At 41.7% G+C, this 21,032-nt stretch overlaps 1 protein-coding gene across 14 annotated transcripts in view; it reads right to left on the bottom strand.

Moving 5' to 3' along the window:
- Positions 1-3,290: 3,290 nt before the first annotated feature.
- The window catches only part of sorbs2a (sorbin and SH3 domain containing 2a), a 53,326-nt gene continuing 35,584 nt past the window's right edge, over positions 3,291-21,032 (bottom strand). For 4 of the 14 annotated variants that reach the window (XM_030733261.1, XM_030733430.1, XM_030733179.1 and 1 more), the window contains 15 exons: positions 20,049-20,105; positions 19,161-19,210; positions 18,085-18,260; positions 15,743-17,569; positions 14,110-14,186; positions 13,782-13,879; positions 13,281-13,395; positions 13,030-13,158; positions 11,067-11,261; positions 9,765-10,817; positions 7,313-7,783; positions 6,648-6,731; positions 6,311-6,348; positions 6,023-6,129; positions 3,291-4,916 (listed from right to left, as the gene is read on the bottom strand). In XM_030733261.1, coding sequence (XP_030589121.1) covers positions 4,855-4,916; positions 6,023-6,129; positions 6,311-6,348; positions 6,648-6,731; positions 7,313-7,783; positions 9,765-10,817; positions 11,067-11,261; positions 13,030-13,158; positions 13,281-13,395; positions 13,782-13,879; positions 14,110-14,186; positions 15,743-17,569; positions 18,085-18,260; positions 19,161-19,210; positions 20,049-20,105 — 4,539 coding nt within the window. In that variant the 3' untranslated portion in view covers positions 3,291-4,854. The remainder of the gene's footprint in view (positions 4,917-6,022; positions 6,130-6,310; positions 6,349-6,647; positions 6,732-7,312; positions 7,784-9,764; positions 10,818-11,066; positions 11,262-13,029; positions 13,159-13,280; positions 13,396-13,781; positions 13,880-14,109; positions 14,187-15,742; positions 17,570-18,084; positions 18,261-19,160; positions 19,211-20,048; positions 20,106-21,032) is intronic. The other 10 variants (XM_030733933.1, XM_030733095.1, XM_030733765.1 and 7 more) reach the window with 8 other exon arrangements.

The raw sequence follows: 21,032 nt of genomic DNA on the forward strand, positions 1-21,032 counted from the left end.
CATGTGCCTTGAAAATCCTTTTCCACTGCAGTATTTCAGCGTGGATCAGATTCACGGTTTGTTTCTGTGGTTGCCATGACAAGGAAGTACTCATGTTTCAACATTTCTCTCTCTCGACAGAAATAACAGACCATAACGGTAAGAGTACATATCCATGCATCCATTCACTGTAATACGCACCAAAACCATATTTAGCACACCCACAGTGTACAGTACATAAGCATAGAAGCATAATGTGGGGTGTGTGTGGTTTCCTCGCTCAACCTGAGAAATGCAGATATAATTTGGGTGTATGCAATTTTCAGCTGTAATACACTGTTATAATTAACAGCTGCCATGCAAGTTTTATGCAGCATAGAGTCTCCTGGTTCAATGTGTGTTGCAACTTCAAAATCAGCCAACAGTGTTGTTGAATATATGCTTGCAGACCCACTGAAAGAGTTGTCCTTCGTATAATTTTTTTCCCTCTTCCTGGAGCCTGCATAGAGGATGCATGCATACTTTGGGGGACTGTAGTCATAATGTCACAACAAACTAAGAGGACCTCTGGATGATGACACTTGTGCCACTTGAACCAAAGCGGACCGTTCATACTCGTTTAACACATTAAGATGCTTTATTATGTCGCAGAGAAAGACCGACTCACACAGTCATCTTTCATCCCAGAGCCCTGCTGAGTCTTTTCCTTTACTTTCCATGAACTAGACAGCTCATCGCACCTCTGTGATAGGGCACCAAATTTAAAGGTTATTTCCTCCAGGAAAGACCGAAACTGTCGGTGTTTTAAACCATTGCCTCATATAAAGTTCAATGTCTCTTATGGTACTCATCGTGTGTTCTGTCTTCAGGACTTTGCTGCGCATTTCCTGGTGTGTGTGTGTTGCAGTGATGCACTGTCAGCTCACCTGTGCAGGTCTCCCTCTGCATCTTCATCCATCCTACCAATCCACTCTCTTCCCTGCACATCGCAGGTGAGGAAAAGAGACACACGGTTTACCTTTGATGTTTGGAAAGTCCTTGTTTTCCACTTTTTGTTAGGTCATTTTTGGGGGGTCAGGCTAGCTTATATGTCACTGTAAAAAGTGCTGACCGATGTTTTTATCAGATCGCTGATCAATGTGTCATTGGGAACAGGGGAAACGGGTTAGTACACAGGTCTTGGCCTGCGCATCAGCTGTTGCAGTGCATTGTGGGATTTGTAGTATAAATGGCGGGAGCGCTATTTACCCGTGGGCCATTAATAATAGCTATATGAAATTATCTCACGGGCTATACATAATTATATTGCGGGCCGGATCTGGCCCGCGGGCCTTGAGTTTGACATGTGCCCTATGGATTAAGAATGGGAGGTCACTCAAGTTCATATGTGTGTGTGAAGGCAGACGAATACTTTTGGCAATATAGTGTATGCTCAATTAGGCGTGTCCACAGGCTGAAAACCAACCCCAAAATGCCCACGAGTGTTGATCCTCTACTGGCCACTTGAAGATGGCTCCAGATGAGTCACTCCACACAGACTCCTACATTAAAACATTACCTCTGTGGCTGTGGGTTCAGTTTAGTGACTTTATGTCACTGAACCCAACTGGACTGAGATGGATGTTTCAACTGGTTTTTGCATCACCGAAGCTTTGAGGTACAGCCTGTTTAAAAAGCTTGTACTCCAGTTTTCAAGTATTTTATTTAGTCAGTTAGCCCTAATTAGTAGGTGCACATGTCTATTTAAATGATATATTCTATCTTTAAAGCTGAGCTAGACAACACGTTTTTGGAATCAAAGGGGGGAAAAGAAAAATGAAATTATAATAACCTTTAAGTGTGATGTAATGAAATAGACAGAGGGAAGGCTCTCTCCTTTTTTTTTTTTTTTTTTAAATGTAGGCTCTAACACGAGATTTATCCAGTCACAGGGCTTTTCACACCAGACCAATAGTAACTAGTATCAAGATTTAAGGGACCAGCACGGTTTTATGTTGGTCCTCTGCAGAAGTTGTCTACTCATTGTAGCAGTCTACTGCCACCAGGGGGCAGCACCAGTGACACCTGGTCTGTGAGGTGCTCTTGTTTGTGTTTGTGCTGCTGTTGGTCTTTGAACTTGGCCTCTAGCTGAGGAGAGAGCTGCAGTAATGATAGACGAGGAATTTATTCGTAGTAAAGTGAAACCAAATGTACAAAACAATTTAAATTGTCCTCTGCAGCTGCTGCCTGTGCTTTTCATGCTGCTTTTTAGATTTGTTCATGCTTTTCCCCTTCAGAGTGGACTCCGATGTCACTCCCACTTTCAAGCCCACTTTTCAGCCAATCAGTATGCAACCTAAGCTTAGTGCTGTCACTGTGTTTTTTGGTTTGTTTGTTTTTTTACAGGACTGCATGTAAGCACATCTGTGTAGGTTGCACACCAGGATTTTTTCACACTGTGTGGCCAAATACCTGCACAAACTGGCAAAAGCATTGTATCGTGAATTCCACCTCAGGAAGTAATGCATCTCAGTGTAATGGAGAGGATTTTTCACCAGGTAAAGCACTGATTTAGGCTTTCATGTGCTCATTTGGTGGGGGTAGGGGGGTCCTGCAGGAGGAACACAACACATTTCAGTTTCCAAGTTTCTTTTTTTTTTCCTACATTCCCGCCTACTGTAGCCTACTACATTTCTTAAGTGAGATTTTTTATTTCAGGTGAATGTCTTTTTCTATCAAGCTGAAAGGGAAAGCAATCATTTTGGAATATTTGATCTACCAGCTGGATTTTATTAGCAATACAGCCCCATAAAATCATCCAACAAATCCTAAGATACTGTAGAAATACTCAGGTCCAAGAGTGTGCATTGAGTTTGATAATAACATGAATAACATAAGATTTACACTTTCGTTACATGTATAAACATATCAGGAGTCAACTTCACATCTTCGCTTCAAATTTGTTCTTATGCTTGTATCAAAGGCAGACAAAGAGGCCTACAGTCTGAACACTGACGACTTTGTGATTATGTTCTCTGCACACTTTCATACGCGTTCTAAACTACATATGCATAAATTATCATTTTTTTGCATCACAGAAGAGGTTTACATATACATGGCTATTAAATTAGTGAGCTGGATTTAAGGCAGCGATCACCAACTCTACTCAGTCTACCTACAGTAAATTCAGTTTAAATACCCCACCAACGTAAAACAACAAACTGGAGCAAAGGAAGGCCTACAAGCCCGGCTACGCTAAGAGCGCTCAGAAGAATGGGAATTAGCACCACCGATGACGGAAAACATGAAGAAAGAGAGGAAACCAAACGTGATGGTGGATGAGGAAAAGCCGACTTTATAAAGCAAGTGAATGTTGGCCATTTTACAGCTCTCATACAAAAAAAGGCTTACAAAAACACGACACGCTCGCACACACACACACACACACACACAGTGTAGTCACGCCAACTGAAATGGTGAATGATGGAGGGTGCCGTGAAGGACAGTGAATGATAAAATATTTTAAGGTGCTTTAACATCATTTTGTTGTCAGTGTCCATCCTTTGTGAAACACAAAATGAGAAAACAAACAAAAAAAAAAAACACAGATCACATTTACTGAGAATGACACGTTAAAATGGGAATTGCCAATTAGTCCAAACAGTAAACACACAAGTAATGACACACTACCCACTCACTCTGACAACCGCTATAAAAGATGCGACAGCAGTTCTGTGATTGAAGATTTTCAGAAGTCTCATCCTGTATCTGACTTAAATAAATTCTTTATAGCTCATTAACCATCATGTTTTTTTTTTTTTTTTTTGCAATCACTCAGAACCCATCTGGACAATTATTAATGATGACCATAAAATAATCATTCAAATGTGAGTTAGATACTGTTAAAATATGCTTTAAAAAAAAGCAACGTGGTGCTCCATTCTTTCTAAAACAAAACAAACAAAAAATCATTGTATAACACAGTGTGACCTTCTAATAAATATAATACCTAAAAAGGTCAGTAACTTTTCTGCATACACTTTCAACACATGAAGCCCCCCCCTGAAGCCCAGAGCAGGCAGAATGAGCTCTGCTGTGAAATATCCCAAGTGACATTAAAAAATAAACCAAGTTCAGTTAAAGTGCATCAATTCTAAAATAAGTGAAAATAACTGAACAGCAACACCGTGTTTCCTAATCTTGAGCTATATGTTTAGAAAGTAAGTCAGTGATAGTGGTTTTTTTCTTCATGTACCTAATATTTAAACTTATAGTTCATTTTGATTAATAATATCCCAAAAACTTATGAACCAATGAAAACCTTTGCTGACACATGCTTTTACCTGCATGATGATACAACATGTTGGCTCCAATTTGCAAAACACAGCCAGCCTGCTGACACAATACTGCTTTCATACAATACTCTCTGCACTAAACCTCTGTGGAGACATTTGGAAATGAACACTGAAGTTAACTGTGAGGGTTTTAAATTTTGAGTTACTGCAGAAAAAAACAAACAAAAAAAAGGTGATCTTGGTGAACTTACTGCCCTTAAACAACTGAAATAGAGAGGAAAGCATCACTGCAGTCCTTTGATATCCTTCCATTATTGTCAAAAGTCAAAGGTCACTGGGTGCAGCACAAATCTTCGGTTCTCCATAATAGAAAAATAAGGGTAAAAAGATAAGTTTAAAAACACGTTTTTACTTTATAGAAGTCTTCCATTAAAGATGGCTAGTGAGAGCTAAGTATCCTGTGTGTGTGAAGCTGACGAGCCACACATACATGCAAACACAAACATGTGCTGCAGGTCTTTGTTGACGTCCTGTGGGCGCTGTGCTGAGGGGCGATGAACGTGTCGTAGAGAGGGGCGGGGTCAGCGGGAGTCTGGAATCATTATAGCTGCTTCACGTAGTTTCCTGGGAAGGTTCCAAACAACTTGCTCCTTCGAGAGGTCCCTTCACAAAAACAGAACAATAAAAGGCAACTATGAGGACTGAAACGGCTGCTGCCATTACAGGTGACTGTAGTCTAGAAATCAGCTGTGGAGAGTCAGAGCTCAAAACATTCAAGCATATTTCAGATTTTTCTGCCAAAAATAAAGTGAGCCTCGTGAAACAGACTGTCAAAGAAATGATACTTACAGTTAATGCTGAGACCACACTGACATCTAGTGGTGTTTCTAGGATTTCTACATTTTCTTAATTTTTACACCATAGCTTTCTTCCATTTTTACCCATTAAAGAGGTTTTAGGTGGTGTTTTTCTTGGTCCAAATGAAGGGTCTAAAGCCAGTGTTCTCAGAGTGTATCCACAGGTCATTTCATGGTGTGATACAGCAGTGCAGAATCAGACTAAAGGAGAATCTCTCTGCAATTTCAGCTCTTCTGTCCACTGAAACTAACTAAACCTTTAATACATACATTAATAATGGTTTAAAAAAAATCCTCCTTTGAACAAATGCAAACTGAATCTTGCATATGTTGGCTGCCTGAATTGGCACTGAAAAAAATCAGAAGTTAGCAGAGAATGAGTGGAGTATAAAGTTGCTTGAGGTAAACTTGCAATGTTTGAGAGTAGCTATAAAATTATGTCAAACTGATCTGAATATATGCAGTGGTGGACAGAGTCTTAGGTGAAAGCAGTTCAGTGCATTATCTGAGTCAGTGTCGACTTAAATCACTGACTGTATTTATTTTCTATATTTTCCTGCTTATTCAGCCAACATGGTTGTTTTTGAATCACTGAATTCTGAAAGGTTCATTTTGTTCCATGGATCTACACTCACCAGACAGTTTATTATCCACACCTTGTTGGTCCTGGGCTGGACCCCCTTTTGCCTTCAGAACTTCAGAAACATTCCTCAGAGATTTTGGTCCATACTGACATCATGTCAGTATGTTGTTTACGCCAAAATTTGACTCAATCATCTGGACATTGCGGCCGAATTCATCAGACCAGTAATAAACTAACTTTTAGTTCATCGTGTGTTTGGCTCAACGTGTTTTCTGTACAGTATCACAATTAAAATAAATCTTTTGCCAGTTGACATTTGTTCATCTTACCAACAAACCAGCCATCATCGCACTTCTCCATCACGTCAACAATGTCTCCCTCCCTCAGCTCCAGCTCGTCCTCATTGCGAGGCACGTAGTTGTACAGGGCCTGGTACCTGTGTTGGAAAATATGTGACTTTTTATTCTTTTTTTTACTGTCTACATCCTTTGCCCATGTTTTTTTTTTTTTTTTTTTTTTTTATAATTTACACTGTATGGGTGTGGTTTTGATTACAGTTAGTGCTTATACACACACACACACACACACACACACACACAAAAAATCATATTACTTACGGGTCTCCTCCACCATGGAGTGCATCCTGTACTAACCGCTGAGTTTGAGGGGCAAAGGGACAAAGAGAGAAACAAACGATTAAACCAAACATGCTGTTTGTAGAGCTTTTGTTTAGTGTTTGAGGAGAAAAGCTTTTGCAATGTTTTTGCTCACTACTCAGAGATACTCACTTCCCCTTTTTAATAGGTAAAATTACAATGTGTTTTATGAAAAAAAACAAAAGCATACTGTATGCATGTTGTGTTATGAATGATATGCTTATTTCCAAAGATCTCCCTCGCGCACAGAGACAGGAGTGCACTAAGAGCGTGGTTGAATGAAGACATGCCCCCCTACCCTTCGACCTCTAACGGGTGACAGATAGGACCTCCGGGACAAGATGGGGCTACGAGGAGGTTTACCACCAACAATTGGATCCTGCTTAACAGGCAGAAAGACCAGAAGCAACACACCTATCATTTTTAACAGTAACCAAGTCAGCAACCTTGACTCTCAGAGTCAAGGTCCACACACAGGCAGAAAGTCTAAAGACATGCTGTAAAAGATCACCCATCAACATGCTGATGCCAATAAAAAGCCTCCTAATCACAAAACAGTACAACAGTTACAACTCACACTACCATTTGCAGTCATTCAAGCATATTTTCTGCTGTCCCTAAATCATCAGCTTGGTACTTACATGTTAATATACAAAATTAGGGTTAGTGCCCAAAACTGACAGCTATTATTATAATCTATAAAACTGTTGAGAAATTTGAATTAATCTTTTGACACATTACCAGAAAACCTAAAAACAAGAAATTTACACTAATGTTAAAAAGGTAAAAAGCATAAATGAATGATTAATCAGATATAAACAAAATATTGTCAATTGACCAATCAATTACTTCTCAATTCAGTTCAGCTGTAGTCTTAGTAGTTAGGGAAACATACTGTTATGTGAGTTCTTATCATCCTCATCACCACAAATCAATGCCATACTCTCTACATTCCAGCTTTACCTTCACCTTAGGAGACCTACGTCCTTGATGGGCTACAGTTGGGGCAGTGGGGGGAGAGCGTTGAGTGGCGGGCGGAGGGGCAATGTTAGCGGGACAAGGGATGGGAAGTGGAAAATTTGACTCTGAGATGGGGCATGATGTGATGGGACTAGAAAGAAAGGGAGAGCTTGAGGGGTGAGAGACAGACCGTTGAGAGGGATTTTCTAGAGAGATGTGGAAGGAAGGTGGTGAGACAGAGGGAGAAACTGGAGGTAGTGGTGATGTTGTGAGCTGAGGAAGGGATGGGGGGCGAGGGGAGGCACGGTGACAGGGAGGGACGATGCTATGATCATGCTGTTGCGTGTGGAAGAAAGAAGATGAAGGGCAAGCAGAAGAAAAAGAAGTGAGAAGCACAGAGGTCAGAGGTGGTGGTGGTACGGAGGGGGAGGAGAGACCAGTGTGTGGAAACTGAGTAGATGGTGAGATGTCAGCCTATGGGGTAAAGACACACACATGAATACTAAAGCTGAACCACAGGATGAGTTGTTTGTGATTTACTAAACCCTAGAAGGGACATGGAGGAAAAAAGATATATAAAAAAATAATACAACTATCTTACGATAAGCATCCTGATTAGATTATTCACTAACTTTCATTCAATATAAGGTGTTTAAAAAAATCTTGTGATGCTGTGTTGAATGTGATAATAATAATGTGCCCTATAGTCAGTGAAAATAGTAAAAACATAATCTACAATTTTGGAATTTAAGGCCACCAACACATTTTGTAAAAAAAAAAAAAAACAGCATGTTGCTGTTATTGGTTTGGCATTATCTTGCTGAAATAAGCAAGGCCTTCCCTTTAAAAAGACTCAGATTCCCACCACTGAACTGTGCCTGTTTTCAACGCAGCGCGTCTTGAGGGCACTAGTTTTTCAGCATTCTGCCCTGTTGCCTACTGTTACGCTCTGTTTAAGTACTTAGGGTGGTTACTGTAATTTTATGATTATCATCTGTTGTGTATTGTTTTGTTATTCATTATTCTGTATTGTTTGTTTGATCCTCCCTATTCCCTTTCCCTCAAAAGGATGTGCCTTTTGCCAGGCCGCAGCTGTAAATAAGAAATTATTCTTAATCTGTTTGCATGGTTAAATAAAGGTTTAAATTACATTAAAATATGGACAAAAACACTGGGTCAACTCCACATTTCACCTACAGGTGCTGCTCAGCCATGAAGCTCCCGGCACACCCTTTTCGTGCTGATGTTAATGCCAGAGGAGGTTGGGAACTCTGCAGTTACTGAGTCAGCAGAGTGTTGGACACTTTTATGCACTATGCACCTCAGCATTCGTATACCTCAATCTGTAAACTTCACATGGTCTGCCACTTTATGGCTAAGTTCCTGTGGCTCCTAAATGCTTCCACTTTTCAATAATCCCACTTACAACCAACTGTGGAATATCTAGGAGGGAAGAGATTTCATAAACTGATTTGTTGTAACGGTGGCATCCTATTACAGGACCATTCAGTGAGCTCTTTAGAGCTACCCATTCTTTCACAGATGTTTGTAAAGGCAGCCTGCATGGTTAGGTGCTTGATTTGCATGGTTAGGTGGCTGTAGCTCAGTAGGTAGAGAAGGTCACCTGCTGATCGGAAGGTCAGCGGTTCAAATCCTGGCTACTCCAGGCTACATGCCAATGTATCCTTGGGCAAGATACTTAACCCCAAGTTGCTCTCCGACCGTTCTGTCGGAGTATGAATGCGTGTGAGTGTTAGTTAATTAAAAAAGCACTTAGCTTCGTAACAATGGAAGTGCTTGTATGAATGGGAGTGCATGGGTGAATGCAAACAGGCTGTATAAGCGCTTTGAGTGCTCATACTGAGTAGAAAAGCGCTATATAAGAACTAGTCCATTTACCATTTACCATTTTATACAACTGTGAAAATGGGACAGAAAACACCTGACTGACTGACACCTGACCTCAAAGATTAAGAAGCGCAGCCCAATAATTTTGTCCATATAGTTTATATTTAAAACTTAAGTGACAAAACAAAGCCAGGTGTGTACCTCTTTAAAATAAATATTCTACATTATTTTATAATATATGGCCATATCAATCAATTTAACACCAACCAAATCTAAAGAAAATTCCCACCTGACCCTGACAGAATCAGATGATTGCAATGTATGAAAATTTTAATACATTTAACGAATCCATGTGAACTTTTACCTTTATACAATGAAAATTTTGGTACAGGGCCCTGAAGTCCACAGAGATTATTTTAGTGCCTATTACATTATTTTAAAAAGTGGGAGATGGGAGTTATACACATAACATTTTCAGGGCTGAAAAGGCTCTTTTAAAAGCTGTATTGCCATGGAATGACCTCATATTTATTTATTTCCTCAATGTCCCTTCTACAGTCCTATAGCATTGTCAAACTCAGCAGATGCAGCTCACACCATGCTGTACCTGTGGACTGTGCATCTGATTTAAAACTCTAACATCCTGCTCTTTGTCATTTCTAGCTTCGTCGTCTTCCTCAATGAACAACTCCATGTATTCCTTTCCTTTAACTGACAGTGGTCTGTGAGAGTCAAAAGGTTGCTCATTCAGAGTTCTTCGCTGCTCTCCCCACAAAACAGAAAGGGGCTCTACTGTTACAGGCTTGTGAAGCTGCACCGCCAACCGAACGCTGCCCGTCGAATTGCTCGCTGGGGCGACCGCTGGGGGTTTCGTGTCTGGCTGATGTGATTCTTCAGCTTTTAACGGGAAGAGCCTGCTTTGAGATTCTTTGGTCAGCTTGGTTGGTGAGGAATCGACTGGAGATAATCTCAAAATGTCACCATCATCTGTGCTGCTGGAACCATCCAGAATCATGCACAACAGCTCATCATAAGGGTCTGCTTGTGGTTTGGGGTCAGTAGTTTTCCTGATTTTGTTTACTCTTACTGTGGACTTATGCTGTTGTGCAGGTTGTGAGGGTGACTTTATTGGCTCTGACACAGCACAGGACAAAACTTCTGGCATAGTAATACATAAGTTTGTGTCTCCTTCAGTGATATGTAGTCCCCTGTCACCATTATATTGAAATGAAGAGTTAGGCAGTGGAGAGGGGATTGAGGAATCGAGGGCAGGAGGAGGAGGAGGTGGAGTAGGTGGGGAGAAAGGTGAGACAGTTGTGGTGTGACCTAAACTAAGGCTAGCCTCTTTAAAAGTGGGAGTTCTAGAAAATGTCTTGCAGGTTGTGGATGCTGCAGGTGGCGAGGTGAAACCTTTTTGTGGTGGTGCAGGTGAGAGTGCTTTGGGCTCTTGAGCCTTTAGGAAAAGTGCAAGGTCAGAGGGGAGAGGGGGTGGCGTGGGTGGCAAAGGGGTGGTTGTGAGGGACCGAGCTTGAGTGGATGGTGATGGGTCCATTGTGAGGGACAGCCACTCTGTGGTGATAGCTTGCAGGTCAAGGCTTCTCAAAGAGGGGTGAGAGAAGGGGAGTTTGTGGGTGGTGGATGGTGGAGGTGGATAGAAAGGCTCCATGAAAACAAAGCAAAAAAAGAAGGAACAGGGGGTGATTTATAAAACTAGGACAGAGAAGTGTGTGTTTTGTGCATACTTCGATTATCCAAAGTTGAACAGAAGACGTAGTTAAAATAGTCACTAATTACAAGACTATCATTATACTGGAGGCACATTTAGGATCTTTGAAGGGACAGATCTGATCTGAAGCGGCTCTATTATTTGTTGTAGTCTGACGAGTGAGCAAGATCTAGACTCTCTTACCTTGACGGGTGTGGAGCTTGGTGTCCTGTTGCCGGGGTAACCATGTGGATCTATGTGATGGGCGGAGCTCTTGGACGGAGAACGCTTGACAATGTCAACGTAGGACACGGGAAAGATCCCCTGTTTGGTTGTGTCTGGGATCTTCCCCTCATACCAGTTCTGATCCACCTGCCTTAACACAATCACTCTCTCACCCTGCACACACAAGACACACCCAACAACACGACACTTAACTGCAAATCAGCACTGGTGAAATGGAACGAGACGCCACAGTAGGTCCTCTCATGCTTATTAAAGCCATTATATAGAATCCTTTAGCATGTAATTATTACATCTTCACAATTTTTCATTCCAGTGGATTAAGTTTGAAGGCAATTTCTAATCATTTGCATCAGTATTTCCACAGATGAGTTAATCACATACATTGCTGTTGCAGTAGGGGTTCCAAAACAGGACTTTTATATACAGTCATTTCAAAAAGAAAGCTTCCATAGGACTGTATGCAGTCCTGTTGAAAAACTAAGTACAGCCCATGATTCAGCTGCTCACAGAACCACCTTTAACAACAATAACTTGAAGTAATCGACTTCACTATTCCCTCTTATTGTTGTGGAAGGAATTTTGGCCCATTCTTCTTTACAGTGTTGCTTCAGTTCATTGAGGTGTGTGGACATTCATTTACACACAGCTCTCTCAATCAAGTCTGATGGGGCCACTGCAGCACCTTGATTTTAATTTTCTTTTTATTCAGACATTCTGTTCTGTTCAATTTCAGGCAACATTTATCTGTCAGGCAGATGGCCTCACATTTGACTCTAAATGCTTTGGCATACAGAGGAGTTTGTGGTCAACTCAATGACTGAAAGGGCTCCCAGGTCCTGTGGCTGCAAGACAAGCCCAAATCATCACTCCCTTCAGTAGTGTGTCTGACAGATGATGTGAGGTTGTTTGTGCTGCTATGCTGTGTTTTATCAAAAAGTGGAGCTTTGATTTATGTCAAAATATCTCCGCTTTGGTCTCGTCTGTCAAAAGGACATTATTCCAGAAGATGCAGCTTTGCAAACTGAAACCATGTTGCCATGCTCTTTTCAGAGAAAACCCTTCCAAACAAGCCATACTTGCTCAGTCTTTTTCTAATTATACTGTCAGAACTTTAATATTTAACATGCTAACTGAAGCCTGTAGAGGCTGAGATGTAGTGCTTGTTTTTTTTTTTTTTTTAATTTCTCTGAGCACTGCACAGTCTGGCCCTGAGGAGAATTTGCTGGGACGTCCACTGCTGGGAAGACTGTAGCATTGTATGTTACATTGTACATCCTGTATAATGACAATAAAGGCATTCTATTCTAACACACAGCCAGAACCTCTGATTCTAGAAAGGTTTCATTTGCTGATGATCAATTAATCAAGAACATCTGATTAGCAGCTCCTGGCTACTCCTTACCCTCTTAAATCCTATGGAACACAGAATACAAGAAATTTGTATTTATTTTTCATTTTTTACCTGACTGTATAAACAAAGCAGCTATTGTTTCAGAGCATGGCAAATCTCATCCTGCAAATCTCTCAGCACAGCATTTGATTTCAATGACATATTAATAACAAGCACAGACCAACATGCCTCTGAAGAATTTCTATTGATCTGTACAACAACATGATGTGTGATCAGAGCCTAGTGGTGTCTTCACTGCTTCGAACCTGCACTATATTAGACCACGGAGACTGAATGACGCATGCAAAGCCAGGCTGAAATCTTTGTTGTTTATGATCTAATAACATCCGGATGAAAGCTTGTTTAGCTGCAATTTGAGAAAGTCCTTTACACATGGTATAACTTCAAAACCCAATACTTCAATTAGCTTTCTCAAGAAATACAGTTCACCAGCAGACTATTGAAACTGATCACAAAAACATTCTAAACATGTTACAAGCAACTTTTTCTGTACAAACAAACATTAAATACCTTTCTTAGTGACAGCTCCACATTAGTATCAGCATTGAAGTTGTAGCGGGCCACTGCCTCTCCAATCTCTCTGACATGTGCGGGAGGAGGAGGACGGATTGGCTGCTGCTTCTCTGAAGATGGCATCTTCTGCAAAAGTGTGAGAGACGGTGTAAACAAGTGTGAGTGTTATGAAGGAGGAGATGCATATTTAAATAAAACCAAGACAGAAGTGTAGACATATTCAGACCAGATATCAGCAGCCAACTTACCTCTACGTATGCTATAGGGAATATTCCCACCCGCCCACGGTGCTCCCCTTCATACCAGTTGTTATCTATCTGCCTGATGATGTTGATTGTATCACCCTTTTTAAATGTCAGCTCCCTGTAACACAGTTTTATCAGTGCAGTGTCTTTGCATGCATCTTTGATCCAGACATAACACAGCAGCTGAACGAGACACCGCGACTTCTGCAGCACAGGCATCAGTGACAGAACGTCAGCCAGGAAAGCAAAATAATACAAGGCCCAGCTACGCAGCTTTATTCATGCATACATCTAAAGATAGCGAAAAAAAAAAAGGCCATCCAAGGTGTAACAATGTTATGTCTGAAAGCAATAATATAACTGCAAAGGCATAAAAATCTGAACAGAAAAAACAAAAAGAAAAACCATTAAATGCAGGACGCTGAGTTTGCTGACATGCAGTTAGATGTTTGCGTTCTTAGACTCGGCTCCCTCATCTGTGCGCTGGAAGCTTCTCGTACTTACTTGCTTGTTTGTGCCTTAAAATCATAAATGGCTCTCGCAGGCTGTTTCTGATGGAGGAGAGAGAACAGAATAAGTTGTGTCATCTGTTTATGGGAGACCTAGAAGAGTGGAGTGAGAGAAAGAAAGCCCACAAGCATTACCAGGTATAACATAAGAAACATAAGTATTTTGAATTTTATGGATAAACGTATATTTCAATAGTTCAAATTAAAGCAAAATACATTACCCTTTTGAGCATATTCATAACATGTTATTTAAGAGTGATGTACTGTATATAAATGTCTTAAATGCACTCTGATGTCAACACTCCAAGGCACCAATGTTGTACCTCTCTGTCAGGAGTGGGTCTTCTGCTCTGGGGTGTGTGGCGTCCATCCATGGTGGAACTCCTGGAGACATCCTGGTCTGTGATTAGCAGAGAAACACGAAAACATTTGCAGGAGTTACAAAAGGAAGCAGCTACTATCACGCCACATGATCACCTACAATACAAAAATGTGATTTGGGAAACAGTGATGATGCCGTTCATACAGGCAAATGAGGGAATGAAAGCTTGGGTCAAAAATAGGTATGTTTTATTTGTATTTCATAGGAGAAAACAAGGTGATTGGACAACAGCACAAAAAGACACGTGCGACCCTACAAAATACCTGGAAAACAAAATAAAACATGGGGAATACAGTGCAAAAAATATGACAAACAACACAAACTTAGGAGCAAAAGGGAGAGAAACTGATTTTGCAATAATGCGATGACTATAAATAAATGTTCAAAACAGACAAATAATACAACAAAAAATACATTTAAAAAAGAGAAGCATTCACAATAATTTACCCCAAATAGCAACCTTGTCTCCTAGAAGTTATACTTCTTTACACCTGAACCAGCAAATACATTTTGAAGGAAACTGTGACCAAGATTATTTTTTCCTTCTAATGCAGTGAGAAAAAGTTAAGTTGAGAAGAAGCTGACTTGAAAGGTTCACTGACAACATATTTAACAGTAAAGCATTTGATCAATATCCACTTGTAGTAACTACAGTATTATTATGAAAGAGTCTGGTCTGCTTTGTGGCTTGAGACACAAAACAAATCTGTATCCCTGCCTACACCTCGCTATAAATTCAAATCTAGATGTAAACTTTGGCTTCTGGTGTGAGTGTTAAGTGATCAGTAGGCCCAAACTGTAATCCAGTTAATGAATTATTTATTTGTTCAATCAAAAAAAAAATAAAAATTCCAAAAAGCTATTATCATGCACCTAAAAGTACGGAGTTAAGAAATATAATTTCTTTGAGACAGGATTATAGAGCAATATTACTGTAAATTCTCAAAATGTATCTTCTTAAATTGCAGAAAACCAATCCTGGATTGGAAACAATCCCATTTTATCCATATTGTATTTAAGTCCCACTGAACAACACTTCCATCAGTGCTAAAATAGAGTCTTGTTCTACTTGGACCACTCACTAACATATTCCTCTCCTTCACAATTTAATTGTAATAGTTCCTACTTTTCCCTTGTTTTTATGTGTTCATCAAGCATCTGTCAATAAAACTCAGCAATGTTTCAAATTAAAGCCCTCCTGTAGCTTATTTTAATCAACAAACCTTTAATGTGAGACATTAGCAGGAAGTGCCACTCACATTAGCTTAACACAATAAACAAATGGCCAAATTTTACTTGAGAATTTACAGTAAATGGGTCTTAATCAATACCATACAATTAAACAGAAAAGCATGGTAATGGAAGTGTCTGCAGATCAATGAGGAGAACTGGGCAACGAGTGCAGGCAAAACGGAAAGAGACACTGAGGTAAATGTAGGTGGATGCATATATGCTTCATGTATTTATATGTGTATGTATGCAAACATGTTGTGAAAAAATATCCATGTTAAGTGACTGACAGCACTGTGAAGTGTGCGTGTGTATCTGAGGTGTTAAATGCGTGTTATTTCCACCTGAGTAACAGAGACCATTTCCATTGCCCTGCTCCTCTCCATATTCATTGCTGTTTGAGGTCTCCATCTGTCGTCCGTAACAGGCACTGATTGGTGACTGTAGCCGCGGTGACTGTAACCGTGGTGTCGAGGGCTCTCCTCTAAATGAGGAATACCCAGTGGGGCTTCCATCTGGGTACAACGATGAAGAGGAGTGACCGCCGTGCCAACACGCCCTCCTCCCCCGCAATGAGGAGCTGCGTTCCGGCACATTTGGCAACAGTTCGGCCAAAATTCTTCTCAGGATGCTATCATCAGGTGCCCGAGGATTTCTGTGGCCTCTCTCTGCTTGAATGTGCTCGTATATGTCTCTCAAGGCTGCATCTAGCGCTTCATAAATGGCCTGTTTAGATTTGGGTCTGCTACCTCGACCTCCGCCCCCACTGCATCTTCTAGAGGTAGGTGGTGAGCCCTTTTTTCTGCGGAAAGGCACTGGACTGACCAGGAAGGCCAGCTTGGACATCGACTGCTGGGATTGTGAGCTCTGGTTTTGGGAATGGCTGCTGCGGTTCTGCTGTGAAGGTCTCTGGTGCTCCTGTCGCGCTCGTTCCCGCTCATGGCGAAGCATGGTTGTGAAACGGGTATATGACGCTGGGCAACGGCCTTTGCAGGTGCTGATGAGGTGGCGGTGTTGGTAGCCTTGACTCTGACCGAGACTCTGGTGACCAGGATGATGGTGGTGATGGTGGTGGTGATGACGGAGGTGGTGGTGGTGGTGGTGGAGGGTGGAAGAGCCGTATAGGCTCTCAGAGGAGGTTAGTGAGCAATGATCAAAATCACTCTCACTGCAAAATGAGGAGCCCTCCACCTGAATGAAATCACTGAGGTCAGATGCAACAGCGTCCTGTTCACTGTCAGAATAGTCTGGGTTGGCTTGTGGGCCTTGGAGAACAGGAGGAGTGGGAAAGGACCGTCCAGGATCTGGTCCAACACGAGGCTGTCCCTCAGGGGGGCTTCGAGGTCGATGTAAGTGATCCATGGTCTGAGGTACTGTCCCACTCTTGCCATTGTTGTCTTCTTCGAGTAAAGACTCTATAGAAAAACGGCGTTTTGGATAACTGGGTGTACCACCACCACCACTGCTAGCACGAGATGATGACCCACCTGGTGTGGTGGTGCCTGAAGGCACCTCTCCATCACCCAAGTTAGGCATGGATTTGGACTTCTGAATAAGACGCTCATATTCAGAAATGCGGTTTGGCACCATATCACGTGGCACTTCCACACCCCAAGAGGGCGTCCAAGGAGAGAGGCGATGCCGATGCAGATGAGGCTGACGCTCTAGATCCAAAATACGAGCACGGACTGACCGGATGACTTCAGATGGGATTAGCTGAGCTCGGTCAATCTGGTGCATCTTTCGATAGAGCTGGAGAAACCCCGGTGAATCATGTGCCCTTCGTCGATGGACCCGGGGTAATGAACGAGTAGAGGACGATACCGTGGACAGATTTCCATCGCATACCAGTGACCCAGCACTTTCTGAGCGGGTGGCATTGCATCCACCTGAGCCAGAATGCCCATCATTGAGTAGGTCATCACAACTGCGTGACTTTAGCTTGGCAGGGGAAGGTGGTGCTTCCTCCGCACTGCTCCACGTCTCAGCGTTCTGCCGTTTTGTCTGCCAACTGTTCTTACAACAGACAGACTGCTTGGAGGAAGAGCTGCCTTCCTGGCTGCCATCCTCATTAGAATTGAGAGGGTCAGAAGGGACTGGGGGAACAAAGGGCTGCTGATAAGGACCTGGAGAGGTCAGACTGTTTGAATACATGCTGCATGCGTCCCCACCTTTCAGATGTCCAATAGAGAGCAGCGTGGTGAAAGAGAAGAAGGAGGAAAGTAAGTTAAGCAATAATACCCAGCACAAGGGTGGAAGAGCTGAGGAGAGGGAGAATAAACAGGAGATAAAATGGATGACTTCATGTTTTTCTTTTTCTTCAGACCTTCACCAATCAGTAAACTGAAGGTTCACACCAGACAGGCATCACATTTTGAAAAACACAACAGAATCTTTGTTGATTAACTGTCCATATAATTACAGTACACATGCATGTGCAGAGAAAAGAAGGGAAAGGGAGAAAAACAAACAAAAAAATTAAGTGCATGGTTTTCCCTGGCTTAGGATGAGCCTTTGGTGGGTGAATAAAGGGACCTACTGCTATGGCCTTCAGTAAATAAAATCCCAGTGTACAAAACTTGCTAATTTTTTTTTTTATTACAATACTGGTACTTTTCTTTTGACTGTGTCAAATAGCAACATTACCCAAAGTGAAAAGAACCTGCGTCTGTGAATATGAGGCTACCTTTGGCTCTGGAGGGTGAGGATGGTGAGGAACGAATGGCAGGTTTCTTTAGGCTGCTGCTGGGTCTGTAGGCATCCACTGGTTTAGGGGAAGTTGCAGCTCGGCTGTGAGACTGGGCATTCACTTGGGAGCTCGATGGCTCAGACTTCCTTCTCTTCCTGTAGTCACTGGCAGCACTACAACACAGAATGGTACAAGCAGTCTGGTGAATGCAGTTTGCAGAAGGCAAATATAGCCACTATAAATGTCCCATGGGTGCGCTGTTTATTTACCATAGTATTTCCTATTTATTTTCCGGCAAAAATAAATTAAAAGCAAGCCAATAGTTTTTAATCACCTCTTTTATAACAGATTGCTAATACAAAGTTTGCTATTACTGACAAAAGACTCTTTAAATCAAACTTTGGAGATATTCATATTGAATTTACATAGATGGTTCTATGGTCATTTACCTATGGAGAGGATGCTAAAATTACTGTCAATATGAAAACCCTGAACAAATTTCCAGTATATCCAAGATCATCTGAAAAAATGCCAGATTATATTTGAGTCCAAAAGAAAAAAAAAAGAAAAAGGATGTAATAGAGTAACTTTTGAGTTTCAAACATCTAAAAAAAAAAATCCCAATTGGCTTTTATATTCAGGACACTTAAATAAATGACCTGGCCTATTCATCACATCCCTGGTCTGCCCTTTCTCTTCACAGAGGAAAAAGCCTCTGAATAAGCAGGCCACTGGTGAAAGGGAGTAGGATGAGGGGAGGAAGAGGGGGCTGAGGGAAGGACAGGAGGTGAAGAGCAGCATCAATAGGTTTGCTGGGTTCATTTATTCTGGCTCAGCTCGTGAAAAGAAGAAGCAAAGCGTCCTGCCATTAGTGACAAAAGCAAATTAAGACTTCACAAGTCATCATTTATTGTACACACACGGGATGTTTGTGCGAGCGACAATGCGAGAAAGAGCAGAGATTTTATACTGAGCTGAATCACAACAAGGACAGATGCTGGTGAAAGGATGGGGTGGGGGGGGGGGGGGGGGGGGGGGGGGATGCAGAGGAAAATGAAAGAAACAGCAGTTACCTTGCAGGTCTCTCTGGAGCCTTGTCAGCAGGAGTGATGTGGAGGGATGTCTGGAATAGGGCAGACAACAAAAGAGAAAAGTGAGCCCCGCAGGAACAAAGACTTGAGGCAGAGCAGCTTACAATGCACAGCCTGCATGCGGTTGTTGCTGTGCCACACTCAAAACAATCCCCCAGCGTAAGGTGCAATGGATGCTGGTTCCACATGGCACACCTGACCAAGAAGAGGCCCTGCTGGTGAACACACCGAAGATAAATTTCTGGCCTCTGTTGTGCTGCTCTGAAGAACGATGGAAACGGTGATACATCGAAGGATGTTATGAGCTCAGCTCAAGGGGGCAAATGTTGCCCTGCAAAAACTGGCATGGATCAGCTGGAATGGGTCTTAGTGGTAAAGTGTTCAATATTAATGACAAAAGTAGGGAAATGGTAACCATCAGCTGCAATCACACATTTATACAGGGAAAAATGGGATTATAATTATGTGTGATTATCCTATGATGACTGGGATAGGCTGGATGGACATTTATGCCAGAAACATCTGTTTTCCAGAATTTTGAGCTCAAGAAACAAAATGTAACTCCTACTTCTCCAAAACAAGAGGTTTTTACCACAGATCAATAAAAATATGGCATCAACAGAGTACAATCAGCATGTTCTCATTCAATTCCTTGTAAACACAGAACTAGCATTTCAAGGTTAAATGTTCAACAGCCTTCACAAAACATTCCACTCATAATTTAATAAATGGCTAGCATTTTAAACCTCGTTACGTTCATTTTAAGCAGTCGTATCTTATATATTTCTTAGCAATCTAGATCGTGATTCCTGTGGCTGGTTAGAAATTGTAAAATTAACTCTACTGGAACACTCGTGAATGTGAGATTACCTCAATGCGCTGGCGAGCGGAGATGTCTGGATTATAATCCAGCCGTTTTTTAGGAGGCTTGAGCCCCAAGCAGCAGCAGTGAGCAGGAAGGGGGGGAGAAGAGGAGGAGGAATAGGAGGAAGGTGAAGATGAGGTGAAGGAGGAGAAGCAGTGGTGACATCATGGGGAGAAATAAAAAAAAACATGTGGAGAGAGTGACACCTGTTAGAGAACCTGAGTAACCACAAACAGACTGTTTCACAACCACAGCACATGTGCTCTGCTTGTATCAGACACATGTGCACTCACTCAAAACACACTAACACACACACACACACCTATTCATCATAAACATTCCTTGATATCCACTTTCTGATGTAGTCTACTGATGAATTTTCTTTCCTGTGTTAATCTCAAGGTGAAATCAAAACTGCAGATTGGAAGGCTAAAATAAAGTAGGCCTACTACAACAACCTGTAAACCACAGCAACACACACAAATGTACCCATTTACCACACACACACATGCAAGGTGTAAGAACAAGCTATAAGCAAAAAGCAAACTGAAGCACAAGCTGCAGCATTGTGTTTATTTGAGAGTGCAGTGCCTTACACAATCAAATGTAGTGATTTAGTGCCATTTTACAAGTGCAGATAAACGAGCATTTATTTGGATTATTAAAACATATTGTGACTTATCGCCTCAATCATCACTCAAAACACTGAACACAGTGTGAGATTCTGACCTGGCTGCATCAGTCAGAGAAAACATCTACACTCTAGGGGCTTTTTGAGTGATGTGAAACAGTAAAAACATTGCAGGTAGAAATCTCACCACATAGCTCAACATGACTGTGAGAAGACAGAAAGTCATGCCAGATCTATATGTGAAATTTTCACCTGAACATTTCAAATAAGCCCAGGAAGTCATCACCTGATGTCATGCGCTGGCATGGACAGAGGCACGTCCTCGTGACACTTTGTAAATCAGTCAGGTTGTGGGTAA

The sequence above is a fragment of the Archocentrus centrarchus genome, chromosome 1, assembly GCF_007364275.1.
Source record: "Archocentrus centrarchus isolate MPI-CPG fArcCen1 chromosome 1, fArcCen1, whole genome shotgun sequence".
Taxonomy (NCBI): domain Eukaryota; kingdom Metazoa; phylum Chordata; class Actinopteri; order Cichliformes; family Cichlidae; genus Archocentrus; species Archocentrus centrarchus.